Source organism: Fundulus heteroclitus, chromosome 19 (genome assembly GCF_011125445.2).
Source record: "Fundulus heteroclitus isolate FHET01 chromosome 19, MU-UCD_Fhet_4.1, whole genome shotgun sequence".
Classification (NCBI taxonomy): Eukaryota; Metazoa; Chordata; class Actinopteri; order Cyprinodontiformes; family Fundulidae; genus Fundulus; species Fundulus heteroclitus.
In genome coordinates, this window is record NC_046379.1 from 30,881,346 (window position 1) to 30,896,995 (window position 15,650).

The 15,650-nt window shown below is 42.2% G+C and overlaps 1 protein-coding gene across 1 annotated transcript; it reads right to left on the reverse strand.

Annotated features, from left to right (window-relative positions):
• Nucleotides 1-8,920: 8,920 nt before the first annotated feature.
• lrrc57 (leucine rich repeat containing 57) lies at nt 8,921-15,645 on the reverse strand. Its single transcript, XM_036150573.1, has 6 exons — nt 15,522-15,645; nt 13,743-13,948; nt 12,666-12,801; nt 12,323-12,591; nt 11,025-11,210; nt 8,921-10,224 (listed from the first exon to the last, which is right to left on the reverse strand). Exons 2-6 carry the CDS (start codon nt 13,824-13,826, stop codon nt 10,183-10,185), a joined length of 717 nt encoding a protein of 238 aa, XP_036006466.1. The 5' UTR covers nt 13,827-13,948; nt 15,522-15,645; the 3' UTR covers nt 8,921-10,182.
• Nucleotides 15,646-15,650: the final 5 nt, after the last annotated feature.

Here is a 15,650-nt window from a genome sequence, read left to right on the forward strand (position 1 = left end):
ACCAAATGCAGAAAACTCAACTCCAACTGAAATCGAAATTAACCGAACTCGAGGGGCACTCCCGCCGTAATAATATAAGGATCTACGGCATAAAGGAAGGAGCCGAGGGCACCTCCATGATAAACTTTGTGAAAAACCTCATTCAGACTGAACTGGGTGAGGACATCGGCCCAGACGAACTGGAGCGCGCTCACAGAGCACTCGGGTCCAGACCAGCTGATAACGCCCCCCCGAGATCAACAATCGTTAAATTCCTGAAATACTCGACTAAAGAGAGGATTATCAGCGCAGCGTGGAAAAAACCCATCACAGCTGACGGCAACAGGATTTTCTTTGACCATGACTACGCAACGGCTGTTATGGAAAAAAGGAGGGAATATCTGCCGATCAAGAAAGTACTGAAAGAAAAGGGAATTAAGTTCCGCACACCGATGACAAAAATGCGTGTTTTTCTGGACTCGGGGACAGTTCTATATGACAACGCGGATCAAGCCGGAGATGACCTACGAGCAAAGGGGTTCCCGATCCCACCGAGACCCGAAGGCAGATCGAGAGAGACGGCACAGCCACGCTCCAGCTGGGAGCAGGTGACACGCCCCCGACGCAGAGACGGCAGGGATTATCATCAAAGGATCCGGGACAAACTCCGCAGATTTCAACCAGAGACTGATGCGGACGCCGAGGACTGTTGATCCACACCGTTCCCATGGTAACACCAGCTTTCCTAAACACCTGGTGATGTTCCCGCTTTTGTTACTGGACACTGGACAGCGACGGTAGGCTGAACTCTCCAGACCACCTGAATAACATTCACCTGTTATCTCATCCAAACGGTCTGTCACAAAATTTAAATGCACTCCTATATCACTTGTAAGTCATAAAGAGTACAGTAGGTTCTTTAAGTGCACTATTGAGTATATCCCTTTTAAACGTGTAGTTTTCAGCTGAATGCTAGGCTGGACCTTCTCCACCAGGTTTATTTTACTTGCAGTGCCCTTTTTCACAATACAGTATACTTGTTGATTTCCATAGGCCGAGTTTTTTATTTAACTTTAATTTCAAAATAAGGCAGTAGGTTAGTGGTTTTTAAATGACAATCACCCACAACTTGAGGGGGCCCCGCAACTTAGCGGCTGAAACATCCCCCTACACAAGAGGTCCAGGAAAAACCTCTTCGATGGAAGACCATTGTTTGTTCACTGTCATGTTCTACTGTTGTGACTGTGTTGTTATTTTTGTTCTTGGTTCTTATTTGCTGTTCTTAGGGGAGGCGAGTGAATGCTTAGAGAACACTGGTCCATAACTGAGTAACAAGGAATATAAGGTTATCACCCTAAATGTCAATGGCTTGTCGACTCCTGTCAAGAGAAGTAAAGTGATATCAAAAATAAAAAGGGAAAAGGCACAAATTATATTCTGTCAAGAAACCCATTTAACAGATCAGGAACATGAGAAGTTGAAGAAAATGGGTTTTAGACACACCTACTATTCATCCTTCAAAACAGGACGCAAGAGGGGCGTGGCAATTTTGATGCCAAATAAGGTTCACTTTGAATTTCAGTCAGAGACTAAAGACAAGGAGGGCAGGTTTATTATGGTAAGAGGCAAACTAGATGACAGAGATGTGACTCTGTTGAACGTGTATGCTCCTCCAGGCAGCAACAAAACATTCTACAAGAAGATATTTGATTTAATAGCATTCCAATCAGCTGGAGTCTCAATCTGTGCAGGTGATCTCAACATAATTCTAAACCCAAAGTTAGACACTTCTAATCAAAAAAGGAAATCCACCCCCACCGAAAGATGGGTTAAAAGAAAAATTAAAGACCTAGGTCTGATAGATGTCTGGAGGGATTTTCACCATCAAGAAAAACAGTTCACTTTCTACTCAAGCCGTCACAACGCACACTCAAGAATCGACTACTTATTCGTGCATAACACAGAGAGGCACAGGCTTAAGGAATGTGAAATTTCCCAGAGAGATATATCAGATCACTCCTGCGTCCACTTAAAACTACATCTTGATACTAGACCCAAAACGACAACGTGGAGATTAAATGTAAACATGTTAAACAGTCCTGAGTTTAAAGAGAAAATAAAGAAAGAATTGAAAACCTATTTGGATGATAATGACGACGGAAATGTGAATCCAGTGATGCTTTGGGATGCCGCCAAGGCAGTCTTGCGGGGGAAAATTATATCAGAATCTGCATTTATTAAAAAAATGAAAACCCAGAAACTCTTAAACCTACAGAAAGAACTAGCAGAACTGGAACAACAACATAGTAAGAGTAAAGATCCACATTTACTCATACGGATGAGACCACTCAAACAAGAAATAGACAAAATTTACTGTGATGAACTGGAAAAAAATCTGAGGTTTACAAAACAGAGATACTACGAGGCAGGCTCCAAAGCGTCCAAACTGCTGGCCTGGAGGCTGCGAAAACAGCAGTCAGAAAACACAGTTTACAAGATAAGGGATCCTACCACTAAAACAGTTACACATAAACTAGAGAGTATAAAAAAAGCTTTTGAGAAATTTTACCAGACCCTGTATACTCAACCCTCCCCATTTGATTCAGCTAAAGTAGAAGAGTTCTTGAACCGACTAGATCTGCCCTCCCTGGGGGAATCACAAAATGGAAAATTAATAAAGGAAATATCAGTCGAAGAGATCGATAAGGCGATCTCCTCCCTGAAGTCTTCTAAGTCCCCAGGGACGGACGGGTTTCCAGGGGAATGGTATAAATCGTTTAGGGAGCAGTTAATTCCAATGTTACATAAAAGTTTTAATTTTACCTTGAGGGAGGGAGTCCTACCTCCATCTTGGAGGGAGGCCACGGTCTCAGTGATTCCAAAAGAGGGTAAGGACCCAAAGGAATGCGGATCTTACAGACCTATCAGTGTTTTAAACCAAGATTATAAATTATTCACAACTATTCTAACCAAAAGAATGGAGGAAGTGATGCCTTTTCTGATTGATGAAGATCAAACCGGGTTTATTAAGGGCAGACAAACTCAGGATAACATAAGGAGAACCCTTCATACTATTGAACATATAAAAAAGGAGAAAATTGGAGCTGCCCTACTTAGTATGGACGCAGAAAAGGCATTTGATTCGGTGGGGTGGGAATTTCTCTATGCAGTCATGGAAAAATTTGGTTTTCATGAAAAGTTCATTAAAGGCATTAAAACATTATACACATCCCCCATAGCCAGAATTAAGGTAAACGGGGACTTGTCAGGAACTATCCACCTACAACGTGGCTGCCGTCAGGGCTGCCCAGCCAGCCCAGTGCTCTTTAATCTCTATATCGAACCTCTTGCTCAAGCCATAAGACAGAACCCCATCCTGGAGGGCATCACAATAAAAGGCATAGAACATAAAATATGTCTTTACGCAGATGATGTCTTGGTCAGCCTAAAGAATCCAGAGTCGGGTATTCCAAGATTAATGGATTTCCTGTGTGTGTATGGAACCCTGTCAGGCTATACCCTTAATGTCGATAAAACACAAGCCTTGACATTCAACTTTGTCCCATCGATGGATCTTAAAAACAAGTATAAATTCAACTGGGACTCTACCTTTATTAAATACCTGGGTGTGAAATTAACAAAAGATTTAACACAGTTATTCTCAGAGAATTATGTAAGTATTAATTCCCGGATAAAGGAAGATCTGGATAGATGGACCTCCTTACCCCTAGAACTGGGTAACAGAATTCTGACAATTAAGACAAATATCTTACCCAGATTACTCTATTTGTTTCAGTCCTTACCCATTTGTGTCCCTGAGAGTCAATTTAGAGACTGGGATAAGTCGATATCCCGCTTTATCTGGAATGGCAAAGCTCCCAGGGTCAGATATAAAACTTTACAGCTGCCTAAATGTAGTGGGGGGATGGGCTTGCCATGCCTTAAAGACTACTATTTAGCGGCACAAATAAGACCACTGCTGCTCTGGTGCAATAAAGACTATTTTGCGAAATGGAAAGAGGTGGAGTTATCACTGTCGGACAGACCTTTACAGAGCCTATTAGCAAACCCAATCTTAGCTAAAGAATATGATATCCAGAGCCAGTGGGTTAGATTCTCTATAGAAATTTGGTTTGGCCTGGTGAAACAACTTAATATTCAGAAAGAGATTAGAATTTTAATGTGGCCAACCCTTGACCCAGATTTTAAACCAGGTATGAGTGACGGAGGTTTTACCCAATGGGCGAGAAAGGGACTCTCCACCTTATGTCTTCTAATCGAAGACCAGGATTTCATAGACTTTAAAACCATCTCGGACAGATATGGTCTCGCCCGGCAGGATTTCTATAGGTATCTCCAACTCCGGCACTACTTCGATAAGAACATTAAAGGACTATTAGAGCAAAATATATCAAGTATCACGAAAATGTTTTTCAAAGCCTATAATTCAAAACTGTCCAAAAAGATTATTGGTGATCTGTATAGACATATATCGGACCTAAGAGGCCACTCGACAAACTATATTAAAGAAAAATGGGAAAAAGAATTGGGAACCGTAATTACTTTTGAAGACTGGACAAATATAATTGACACCCAAATCTCCACTACGTCCTCACAACTGTGGAGAGATTTCTCCTGGAAAAATTGCATTCGATTTTTTATAACACCAAAGCAAAAGTGTAAACAGACTGGACAACAACCTGTATGCTGGAGAAGTTGCGGACATGGTATGGCAGATCATACACACATATTCTGGAGTTGCCCCGCTCTTAAACCCTTCTGGAAAGAAGTCCAAAGCACAACCAGAGAAGTCTTGCAGTACAACTTTGATTTTACTTGCCTGTCATTCTACCTAGGTAACATGGACACTGAACTACCAAAGAAAGACAGATACCTCTTAAAAATTTTCATGGCAGCGAGCAAAAAAGCCATAACAAGAAGATGGCTTAATATGGAACCTCCCACGATTAATCAGTGGAAAGCCATAATTAAAGACATTCAAACTATGGAACTGCTAACCTTTAGTCTTAGATTACAAAGGGACAAAGGCAACGCCCTCTGGGAAAAATGGAATATCTACACCACAAGACAAGGTGATAACCTTCCTTAAGGCTTTGTATATTTTGGTTTAGGAAAACAATGACCATAATGCTATAATCAGTGGCGACTTACTCGCAACCCCCTGGTTTCGGTTGTGTGTTCTTATGTTCTTAGGAATGTGTGTATGCGTATAAGTACAAATATGTTCGATTAATATGTCTACTTAGACACGTAAGGGTATGTGAACTCTTGCACATTTGTGCTCAGATGCACTGGCTTATGTGTACATGTTTATTTTCTGTTCTTTCCATTTTTGTTGTTTATTTTCTCCTTCACCAATTTGGGCACATAGTGGTCAGCACTTTAATAATTGCCTGCCATCATATACATACCCTGACAGTCTTTGTACTGATGATACACATGTTCTGTGCAAAAAAACTTGAAAAAATAAAGTTATAAAAAAAAAAAGAATCTTTATTGTCATTGTGTTACCATAACATTTTTTATGAGGACACCAACTCAGAATACACATGATAAACACATAGCACGCAGAAACAAGACATCTTTCCAAACATGTTTTTCTGAAATCACTTGATTGCACTGACCAAAAACACTCCATGAGAAGCTTAAAGCATGGAAATATTACTTAGCAGCAGTTGACATGTAAGGCTATTTATAATCAAGCTCCATCATATATCAGAGCTCTGATTACCCCGTATGTTCCTAACAGAGCACTTCGCTCTCAGACTGCAGGTCTGCTGGTGGTTCCTAGAGTCTCTAAAAGTAGAATGGGAGGCAGATCCTTTAGCTATCAGGCTCCTCTCCTGTGGAACCAACTCCCAGTTTTGGTCCATGAGGCAGACACCATGTCTACTTTTAAGACAAAGCTTATAGAGTGGTTTAGCTTACACTGATGTATCTGTCATTATGCTGAGAGAGCAACTAAAGGGGAGCTAAAATAGGAGAAACAATTTCTTTATGGTCATTATTTTTTTGAACAATTTTGAATAATAAACAATTTGACAGTCGTTTGGTAACTACAATCAGTTGGATGGTACATACTTGTCTTGAAATGTGACTGTATGATTGGACTGAATTCAGTTTTTTTGTGTTAAGTGCCTCGATATTATGTGTTGGTAATTTGCACCACATAAACTGAATAAACTAAATTGAAATGATACTGAATTTGACTCTAGAAAACTACAGAGGAAGCTGCCAAGCTTCCATGTTTACAAAAACACGCCTAAACTCTGCTGGCACCTAACGGCTGGCTGACGAGCCGAATGGTTTAGGTTTGAAAAACCCAAATTCTCACCTCTCTGATACTCCAACGCCATCATCAGTTAGTCCCCATGACTGACCTCCCTCAATCCCCCACATGTACCCATGATCTGTGAAGAGGATGTGAGGCTGCTCAGAGGCAGATCAGAAAGGTGTCTCAGTTGTGATGGTGTCACCATTGTGCGTGAAAATCTGCATAGACTGGCTGGCCCCCATTTTCACACAGATCTTCAACAGATCGTTGGAACAGTAGGAAATTTCCTCCTGCTTCAAATGCTCTATATCACAGGACCCGTGTTGGAGTCCCTGCAATTTGCAAACGTGCCTAACAGGTCAGTGCATGATGCAGTCATCTTGGGACTACACTGCATCAACCAACACATCGACGCTTCAGGAACACATCCAAGGATCCTGCTGGTGGACTTCAGCTCAGCGTTTAACACAATAACCCTAGGCATCCTCAGCACCAAACTCACCCAGCTCACTGACTGTCAAACCCCTGACGTTTGCTGATGACAGAACGATCCCTGGCCTGGTCCAGGACGGGGATGAGTCGGCCTACAGATGGGAGGTTGATCAGCTGGATCTGTGGTGCAGTATGGGCAACCTAGATCTTAACTCCCAAACCTGTGGAGATGATTGCGGACTTTTTTCTACGCTTTTAAAAAAGCAATACTGGTTCAGTCTTTTCTTTTATCTAGTTATGAGCACTAACATTCCTCTGCTAACCAAGGCCTGTGGTTTCTGTGGTGGAGCTCTTGGCTTTTCTTCCCTTTCTTAGCACATCACATGGCAATACTCCTTCAGGGCTGTACAGTCTTGACTCACCTAATTATAACGTGACCTCAGCAAAACACAGCAAGTTAAACGTGTTTAACTAGCAGTTGTCATTTTTTCCAGGTAGAAGATAATGTCAACTATAAATAACTGACAGTACAGTTTGTTAAAACTATTAAACTGGACACAAAATTTCTGAACATCGGTGAGGTTTTAAAACCAAACATACATTCAACACCAGCAGGGAAGAAACTGTTTAGCACCCGCTTTAATTAAATACAGGAAAAATAAGATTTTAGACAAATTTTCACTGACATGATAGAGATTTGTTCCTTCATCCCACCTGTGTTTATTTCATGAGCAGCAGGGTACAGAATGAGTCACACTAAATACTGACTGATAACTGGCTCTAACAGAAAATCACATTTCACTTCATGCTTATTTTGAAGGAAAACTCTGAAGAAAAAAGTAAAAAGACTTGTTTAGTGTCTTAGTAAAATACAGTCATGGTAAAAAGGACGTACACGCTCTAAATTTACATAGCCTTGAAATGTATTCCCCCAGTTTTTGACATACAACCCTTTAATATTCCGTCCTATTCAAACCACAGACTTCGATGCATCTTATTAGATTTTATAGCATGGACCAACACAAATCAGTACAAAACCGTGAAGTCAAAGGAAAATAAAGCATGGATGAAACTTTTGCAACTGCAAATCTGAAAAGACACACTGAATTTTTCAGCCCTCTTTATTCTGATGTACCAGAATAAAATCCAGTACAGCCAGCTGCCTGCAGAAGGCTCCTAATTAATAACCAGGATCCACTGAGTGTCCTTTCATCTCACCATGAATGTCGCTGTTCCTTTTCTGGTCTCAGTGGTGTCTTAGAGAACGTTGCCCTTCTTTACTTTTAAAGCTCTTCATGGCCCTGTCCAAGCTGCTACATACCTTCGCACCCTCCTGTTCCCTTAGGTCGGCTGATCAGCTGCCCTCAGCGTGCTGATGACAAGGCGTAGGCTTTGAGGAGACCTTGCTTTTTGTGGAGCGGTTTCTAACTTTTGGAACGACCTTCCCTTGGACAACAGACAGGGCTCTTCCCTGTCTGGTTCCCCAACCCTTCATAAAACCCATCTGAGATATTGACTTTTAAATTGGATTTAATTTTTACATTATATTTTTATCCATTTCAATATATTTTTCTTCATTCTGATGAATTGTTTTATTTTAATACATGGCTGTTTTAGTTTGTTTTTGGTTATTGATTTTAATATTGGTTTATTACGGCATCGTGTGACTACTGTTTCATTTGTCCTGTGTACAGGACTGTGGTTCTGTCGGGTGCTGAAGTGCTATAAATAAAGCTGGTATGGTATAAGAGAATAACCAGCATCATGCAGATCAAGAAACCCAGCAGACAGGTCAGGGAGAAAGTTCTGGTGCAGTTTAAAGCAAAGTTAGGTTCTGAAACAATTTCCCAAACTATCAACACCTCCCAGAGAACTGTTCAATCCACCACATCAACATGGAGAGAGCATGGAGCACCTGCAGACCTACCAAGACATGGACATCCACCTAAATGGGCAGGAGAACACCAGAGAAGCAGCCAAGAGGCCTGTGGTAACTCTGAAGGAGCTGCAGAGATCCACAGCTCAGGTGGGAGAATCCTTTAGAGGGAAAACAAACAAGTTGAGTTGATCAAATCTGCCCTTTAGGGGAGAGTGGCATGAAGGAAAACTTTGTTGGAAGGAAGTCATAAGCCGAGTCATCATCTGAAGTCCTGTCTGCAGTTCACCACAAGCCATGCAGCAGCTACAGCAAACATGTGGAAGGCTCTCTAATCAGCAATGTGACAAAGTATAATGGGGGAATGAATATTTTAGCAAGGTACTGCTTTTATTTATGTATTTATGTGGCTTTTGTGCTTGATTTTATTTTCTCATAGCTTTTCCAATACGGCTTTTGTCAAACAGATAACAGGGGGGAGCCTGTGGTTGGGGCTTTTGTATGATTACAGTCAGATTTAAATAATGTCATAACTTGGTAAAGTGTCATTCTACAACAGGATTATCAAACAGTCGTCTGGAACATGGCTGCAGCAATTCAGGGGCCAAAACTGTATGAAAAATGTATGGATTTATAACTAAAAGGAGAAAAACCAAATCGAGACGTTGACATTCACAGAATAACTACAAGTTAAGGATTCAAACAGCATCTTCATACAAGGCTCTGCACGTTCCATCTAATTGTTTCTGTCTGCTGCATAATAAGAAGCAACAGCTGTCTGCCTTAGAGAAGAAACTGCTTACTCAGCATTTAAGTAACATGCAGCCCTGACTGGATGGAGTTTGATGGGGTTGCCTGGTGCATTAGAGAGGGGGTTATACCCTCTAACTGCCAAGCATGTGGGGCATACAGTGGGACAGATGTAAGATGTTGTTTTCTGATGTGTGAGTGAGAACCCTACATATGTTGTGTCCCCTATCACTCTGTTATGAAGAGTACGCTCCACAAGCTGACCAGCCACACAGTAAAAGTGGCAGGCTTTACGCAAATGAACAAAAAAAAAAAGAGAAAAAAATTAATCAACCTTCAAGCCCTGTGATGCTGTCTAACATGTACGAAGTATCCTCTGTTTGTGCTGAGCTGTGCAGCTGGGCCAGCATCACGAGGGAAGAAACTCCTGGATTAGAAATCTGCTGTTTTCCCCCATTTGTATCAAGACAAACTTCCTTATGACCATTTCCTTGTATGTACTTGTGACAGTGCATGGAATCAATTAACTATCCCTGGAAGCAGGTTGTCCTGCTGGTTCCTCTGGATGAAAGCTCCTGGAGGAGCTGAATGTCGCTGCCCATCACTTAGTGAACACTAAAGCTTTAAAGCATCCTGTTAAAAACGCCACACTGAATCTCATGCTCCTTCCTCGCTGTTATTGTCCGTCTCCACCTCTCAGCAGGTCCGGGTCTTTGTGGAGTGCTGTGGGGAGCACCTCACTACAGACCAATAAGCAGCTGCAGCTGGTGCAGGGTGTGGGGGGGTGAAGACTGAGGCCAAGTCCAATCGTGGTTGGAGTTTAGGAGTTTAGACTCGTCGCCGGGGAACATCAGGCAAACTTCTTCTTGGTGGCAGTGAAACGCTCCATATACTGATAAGAAAGCAAGAGAGACCATTCAAGACAAGACCAGACTACGGTAAACTGGTAAAAACTACAAACCTGATGGCGATCAGTATCAACCCACTTTCCAGTCAGAGGAAAAACAAATGGAGTAAATGGCTTACAGAAAGTAAACAGAATCATGTAGGGAGGCGTGTAGACTGAGGGTTAGAGTCACCCCTCACCCTTAGGCTGCTACTTTTAAAGTGGGAGTTAAACTGAAACACATGACAGAGGCTGGGCGTGTTACAGCAGGGAGGCCCTATTTTACCAGTTCTATCCGTCATGCCTATCTTTGGGAAATCTTGCTGTTAACGTCTGGGTTAAGGAATACTGCTGCTTAAGAAGACTAATGCCAACGGAAATGTAAACTCAACAATTTAGCCTGATTTTGTTGTAATAGTGAAATCCCGATTGACTGCAGAGCTGTGTAACTTTGGCTGTCCTCTCTCTCCAACAACCTTTGATCGTTCATACAGAAAGGCTTCTTAAGGCTCATGCAAGGCTATAACAACTGGATAAATTGGTTTAATCCTTGAGTTTATTTAGTTTATGCACAGATCCTATAACCTGGACGATTTTATGGTAGAACGACATTTTTTACTAATGCAGAAAAATACAGCCTCACTAATTTTAGGAGGTTTTGCAGATGAATTATTGCTTTTAAGCATTTCTTTGTAAAGACAGTTCAATTCTTAATTCGTTTAGTAAGAGTAATATTTACTCTTAATATTTATTTGAAATAAATATTATTATTTATATGAAATAAATAATAATAATAATAATCTGACCTTTTCATATCCCTCCAGTTCTCGGAGCCTCTTGACTTCAAACAGGTTTCCCTCCACGGAGAACAGGGACACCTGGGAGTCAGTCAGGATGGAATCAGGAATGGAGGAGAGTTCCAGACAGTTCTCCTCCAGACGAAGAACTTTCAGACGAGGACAGCGGGACACTTCTGCTGACAGCACTGAGATCTGACAGGGAAGAGGAAACCTACTTACACCCCAACCCTTAAAGGACCGTCCTGCAGGTTCTACAGGGATCAGGGGCCTCATGTACAAAAGAGTGCACAGCTTTCATACTAAAAGTCGGTGATGGGGAGAAATCCTGAAACATGCGGCGCACAAAAAAATAAGCCATATGTACAAAGTGTGTGTAGACGAGGCACCGCACACGCTAACTTGATAAATTCGGAGGTGCGGGAAATGACGGGCCGGTTCACGTGTATTTTGGGCCGCCCCGTTCCCACCCCCTAAACACATCTGCAAATCAGTATAAACACCTAGAAGGCACCCACCATGTGTCCAAATAACCATGGAAACGGGTCAGATTTGGCTACACACCTGGAGTCAGCCCCCCCACACTGAGCCTGCTCTTATTTTGTTCCCAACACAGCTATTATGAGAATAATTATTAATATCATGATAGTCCAGCAGAATCCTGAGTTAAGCAGCACTGTAGCAACATGAGTGCAGTCAAAGCTCTGATTACATTTGGAAATAGACTCCTTCCTGCAAATGAGAGCCATGGTTTAAGGAACTTTTATGTATCTGAACAACATATGAATGAGGCCGTCCCATGATGCTGGCTTGGAACGGCTCAGGGGTGATGGTTAAATACCCGATCTGTCGGTCAGCTCCTTCTGAAAAGCTCTCAGAAAGTGAACCGGTGAAGCACGGTTCTTCCTATCTTCTTTCCATCATTATTTAGGAGTGTTATGTTACTGCATGGGGCTAAATGTCAGTTAGTTTCGATGTACGCACTTAAACCATAAAAGCTCACTCATAAAAAACATTAGGTTTGATAAAACTGAATTATTAGTCATATTTCAGTGAATTTGGGAGAGTTTTAGGACTTTGCATTTGTTGTTGATTGAAGAGGTTTGCGTGGCTGCTGCTCAGTTTCACAGCAGACCATTTTAAAACAATGTTCGTTTTGATACATGCCAAGTTGTGCATTAAAAAAAAAAAAAAAAAAAAAAAAAAAAAGTTGTGCATTAAACGTTATTTTGTGCGTACGCATGCTTCGTACATGAGGCCCCTGGCCTTTTAACTTCTTTATTATAAGGCTTTACTGATGGGCAAACCTGGTTTTGGTTGAGGTTGATCTCAATGGTCTGCAGCTCCGACACCTCTGCTGGGACGTTCTGAATCCTGTTTCTGGACAAATCCAGCAGGTCCAGGTGCCTCAGGGTTCCTAGTCCTACGGGGAACTCGGTGAACAGGTTCCCGGCCAGGTTAAGGGTCTTCAGGGCCTTGAGCTGGCCCACAGCAGGGGGTAGCTGTTGGATCCTATTCCCATTCAAACTCAGGGTCTCAAGCTTCTTCAGCTTGCCGATCTCCTCAGGAAGGCCAGCTGCGGCAGAAACCAGACGCGTTAGAAGTGCAGTGGGAAAGGCCCAGAGGAGACAGAACCTACCACTCACTCACTTAGCTTGTTGGAATTCAGCGTCAGACTTTTAAGCTGCAGGAAGTTGCCGACTGAGCCTGGGAGAACCTCGATCTTGTTCCCCGACAGATCCACCGTTCTCAGGTTAGCGGTGAGCCTCTGGAGCTCCTCTGGAAACTGAAATGAGAAACACCAGGATCCAGTAGAACACGTTCAGAACGGCTTGATGGTGATCCAGTCAACAAGGTTAGGGCTCCTCCCTCCATTTAAAAGCCAGATTCACTTTATTATCTGTGATTAAACACTGTGAACTCTAGTAAGAAGTTCTAAGGGTTAGCAATGATCTGTGGCCCATAGGACTAATTCACTGGTAACCACCTTTCTCTGATTCTGATCCATTTGCAGCAGCTTGAAAAAGTATTCACGTCCCTGTTGCAACTGAAAACGTCAGTGTGATTTACTGGAAGATTAATTGGCAGACCAACACAAGGTAGTGCATCATTTGAAAGTGGAAGGAAATTTAAAACAAAAGTCTTTACAGCTAGAAGTGAAAAAGTGTGGCCTGTGGGGGACAATAATCCAATATCAATATATATCGCAATATAACTTTATTCAATAAAGGTGATATTTCAATATACATTACGGTCCATCATTACAGCATTTGTCACTGACTGACGTTCCGGGTTTTATGAAGTTTAATGAGTTTTATTTTTTAAAGCAAATCTTTCTAAAATGTTATATTGGAGGAGTTTATGAACATGGCAAATTAATTGTCATAAGTTTGTACAGACATCTGTTGTGGGCATTCTTGGCAGTCGTTCTGGGGCTTTTATTTTGTTGATATCAATATTGTAATTATATTGTATCAGAAATTAAGAAATATACTTGTAGTTTTGGCCATATTGTCCAGCCCTAAGTGTGGCACATGCATTGAGAACCACTTGCCCTCAGAAAACACCAAATTGGTAAGTGGCCTCAGAAAGGGGCACCCTGGTGTTTGTGGACGTAACAACATTGGGCCAAAATGTAGAAATGTTCACACTACAGTGAATTATTTTGCAAGGGACTGGACTGCTTCAGACAGAGAGTGAGTCTGCCTCCACAGCGCCTCCTCTTACCTCCTGCAGGCCTTTGGCCGTCAGCTGGAACACTCCGGTTTTCTGGGAGGTTTCCAGGTGAGACTTCAGCGCGCTGTTCCCCATGTTGCCCTACAGCTCAGTCTACAGCAGCAGCAGGGTAGAGTTCATATCCAGAGCAGCAGAGGTGGATCGGTTTCCTCAGAGCTCCTCCTCCTCCTCTTCCTCCTCCTCCTCCAGGTCAGAGGCTGTTAATGAGATCAGAGGGTGAAATCCCTGCAGGACACAATCCACAGCTTGAGGCCCTCCTAATTATGACTGTGTGAAGAAAACACCAGCATCGGCGTGTATTTTCCTTTTTTCCCCCTGATGTGTATCCGTACAGCAACAGGGAAAAAGTAACAAAACAAAACTAAATCTGTCATGTTGTTTAAGACCTGAAGTATTAAGAAACACAAACACGCTGACCTTGAAGATCCTCATAGATGCGCAGATGGAAACCCATCTCCGATCAGCTCTGCACTAAATGCATTCAGATGAACTAAATAACCTCTCGCCAACAGGCTTAAATGGGAATGCTATCGGTTGATCAGCATCTTACTTGGAATGCGCCTAGTAGGATGGGCCCCCATGTGCTAAAAAGCAGCAGCGCTCCAACTGCAGGTTGCTGGAGTGCGAGGCACCAGAACCGCCGCGGTCAGGATGACTGAGAATTTGCACAGGCATGAATAACTTCCTTTTCCACAGACTGTGATCTTTAGATTGTCCGAATGCAACGTTTCTGAAAAAAGGAAACGTTATCTAACAAGGAGTGGCAAACACTCCAACTTCTGAGCACTGGTGAGTGCTGAATCAGCGCCTAAATGTGCAAACTAATTTTAATGCGGATAATCCCAACATTCATGCTCAGTTCCCTCCATGTTAGTTTTGTCTTTACTTGATTAACAACTGAAATAGATGAGTGGGATTGCAGTGATTCTTTCAGGGACTTTATATTGAAATTTGAACATTACGACTCTGATAAATATCTTCTACCATACTCCATGTTCCTCTCTCTGCTTTCTATAATGTCTATAGAAGCCTGTATGACAGCCTGTAGCCTGTATGACAAACAGAATTTAACCTTCACCCAGATTCTTTATAGGAAAAGAAAAAAAGAATATACTTTACTTCATAAGACTGGTTTTAATGAATAAATATAATGAAGTAGTCAATCAGTTAATTGTTAAAGATTTATGAGGCTAATTATGACACTGATGATACCCATGAACATTTACCAGAGTGAAACTAAAACTACATTATTAGAACTAGAACAATAAATGTTACGTCATAATTGTTGCTTTACTTTTTTTAATTAACCCCCACTGTACTACACTTTCCTGTTTTATTTTTTATACAGCCTAAAACTGCGGTCATGGGTTTAGTTTCAGTTAACTTTTAAATAGTTTAATTAATTGAAAACATATCTAAGTATACGATGTATTCGTGTTTATTACCGATTCTTCCTTTGTGAGGACGGACCCTTTGATTTATTGATTCACTAATATTTGATTAGGTCACCGCCAGAGAAAACACATTAGCACAACCACACCCACCCAACACACACACACACACACACACACACACACACACACACACACACACACACACATACACACACAGTCTGCTCCCAGCAGCTGAGCCCAGGCCCTCCCTGGTGCTCCTCCAGGCAGGCAGCCCTCTGAGCCTGGAGTTCCGGTTTAAAGCCTCCCCGGTCCCAGCTGGCTGGACAGGGACGGGACCCTGCAGGCAGCTCCGGACCGACTGCTGGTCTTAACTCACCTCACGGTAGACTCTGATGATGGCGGACTTGTAAACTGGACTCTGCTAAAGATGATGAAAACAAGTTCAGTGAGAAAGATCCGCTGAGGGCGTTGCTGCTACAGAATGATCCTTTTCAGGTTCGGACTT

Coding starts and splice junctions, on each gene's coding strand:
- lrrc57 (XM_036150573.1), bottom strand. CDS start 13,826: ATGGGGAACAGCGCGCTGAAGTCTCACCTGGAAACCTCCCAGAAAACC. Junction 12,802..13,742: donor CGGCCAAAGGCCTGCAGGAG/GTAAGAGGAGGC, acceptor TTCTCATTTCAG/TTTCCAGAGGAGCTCCAGAG. Junction 12,592..12,665: donor GCTGAATTCCAACAAGCTAA/GTGAGTGAGTGG, acceptor TTTCTGCCGCAG/CTGGCCTTCCTGAGGAGATC.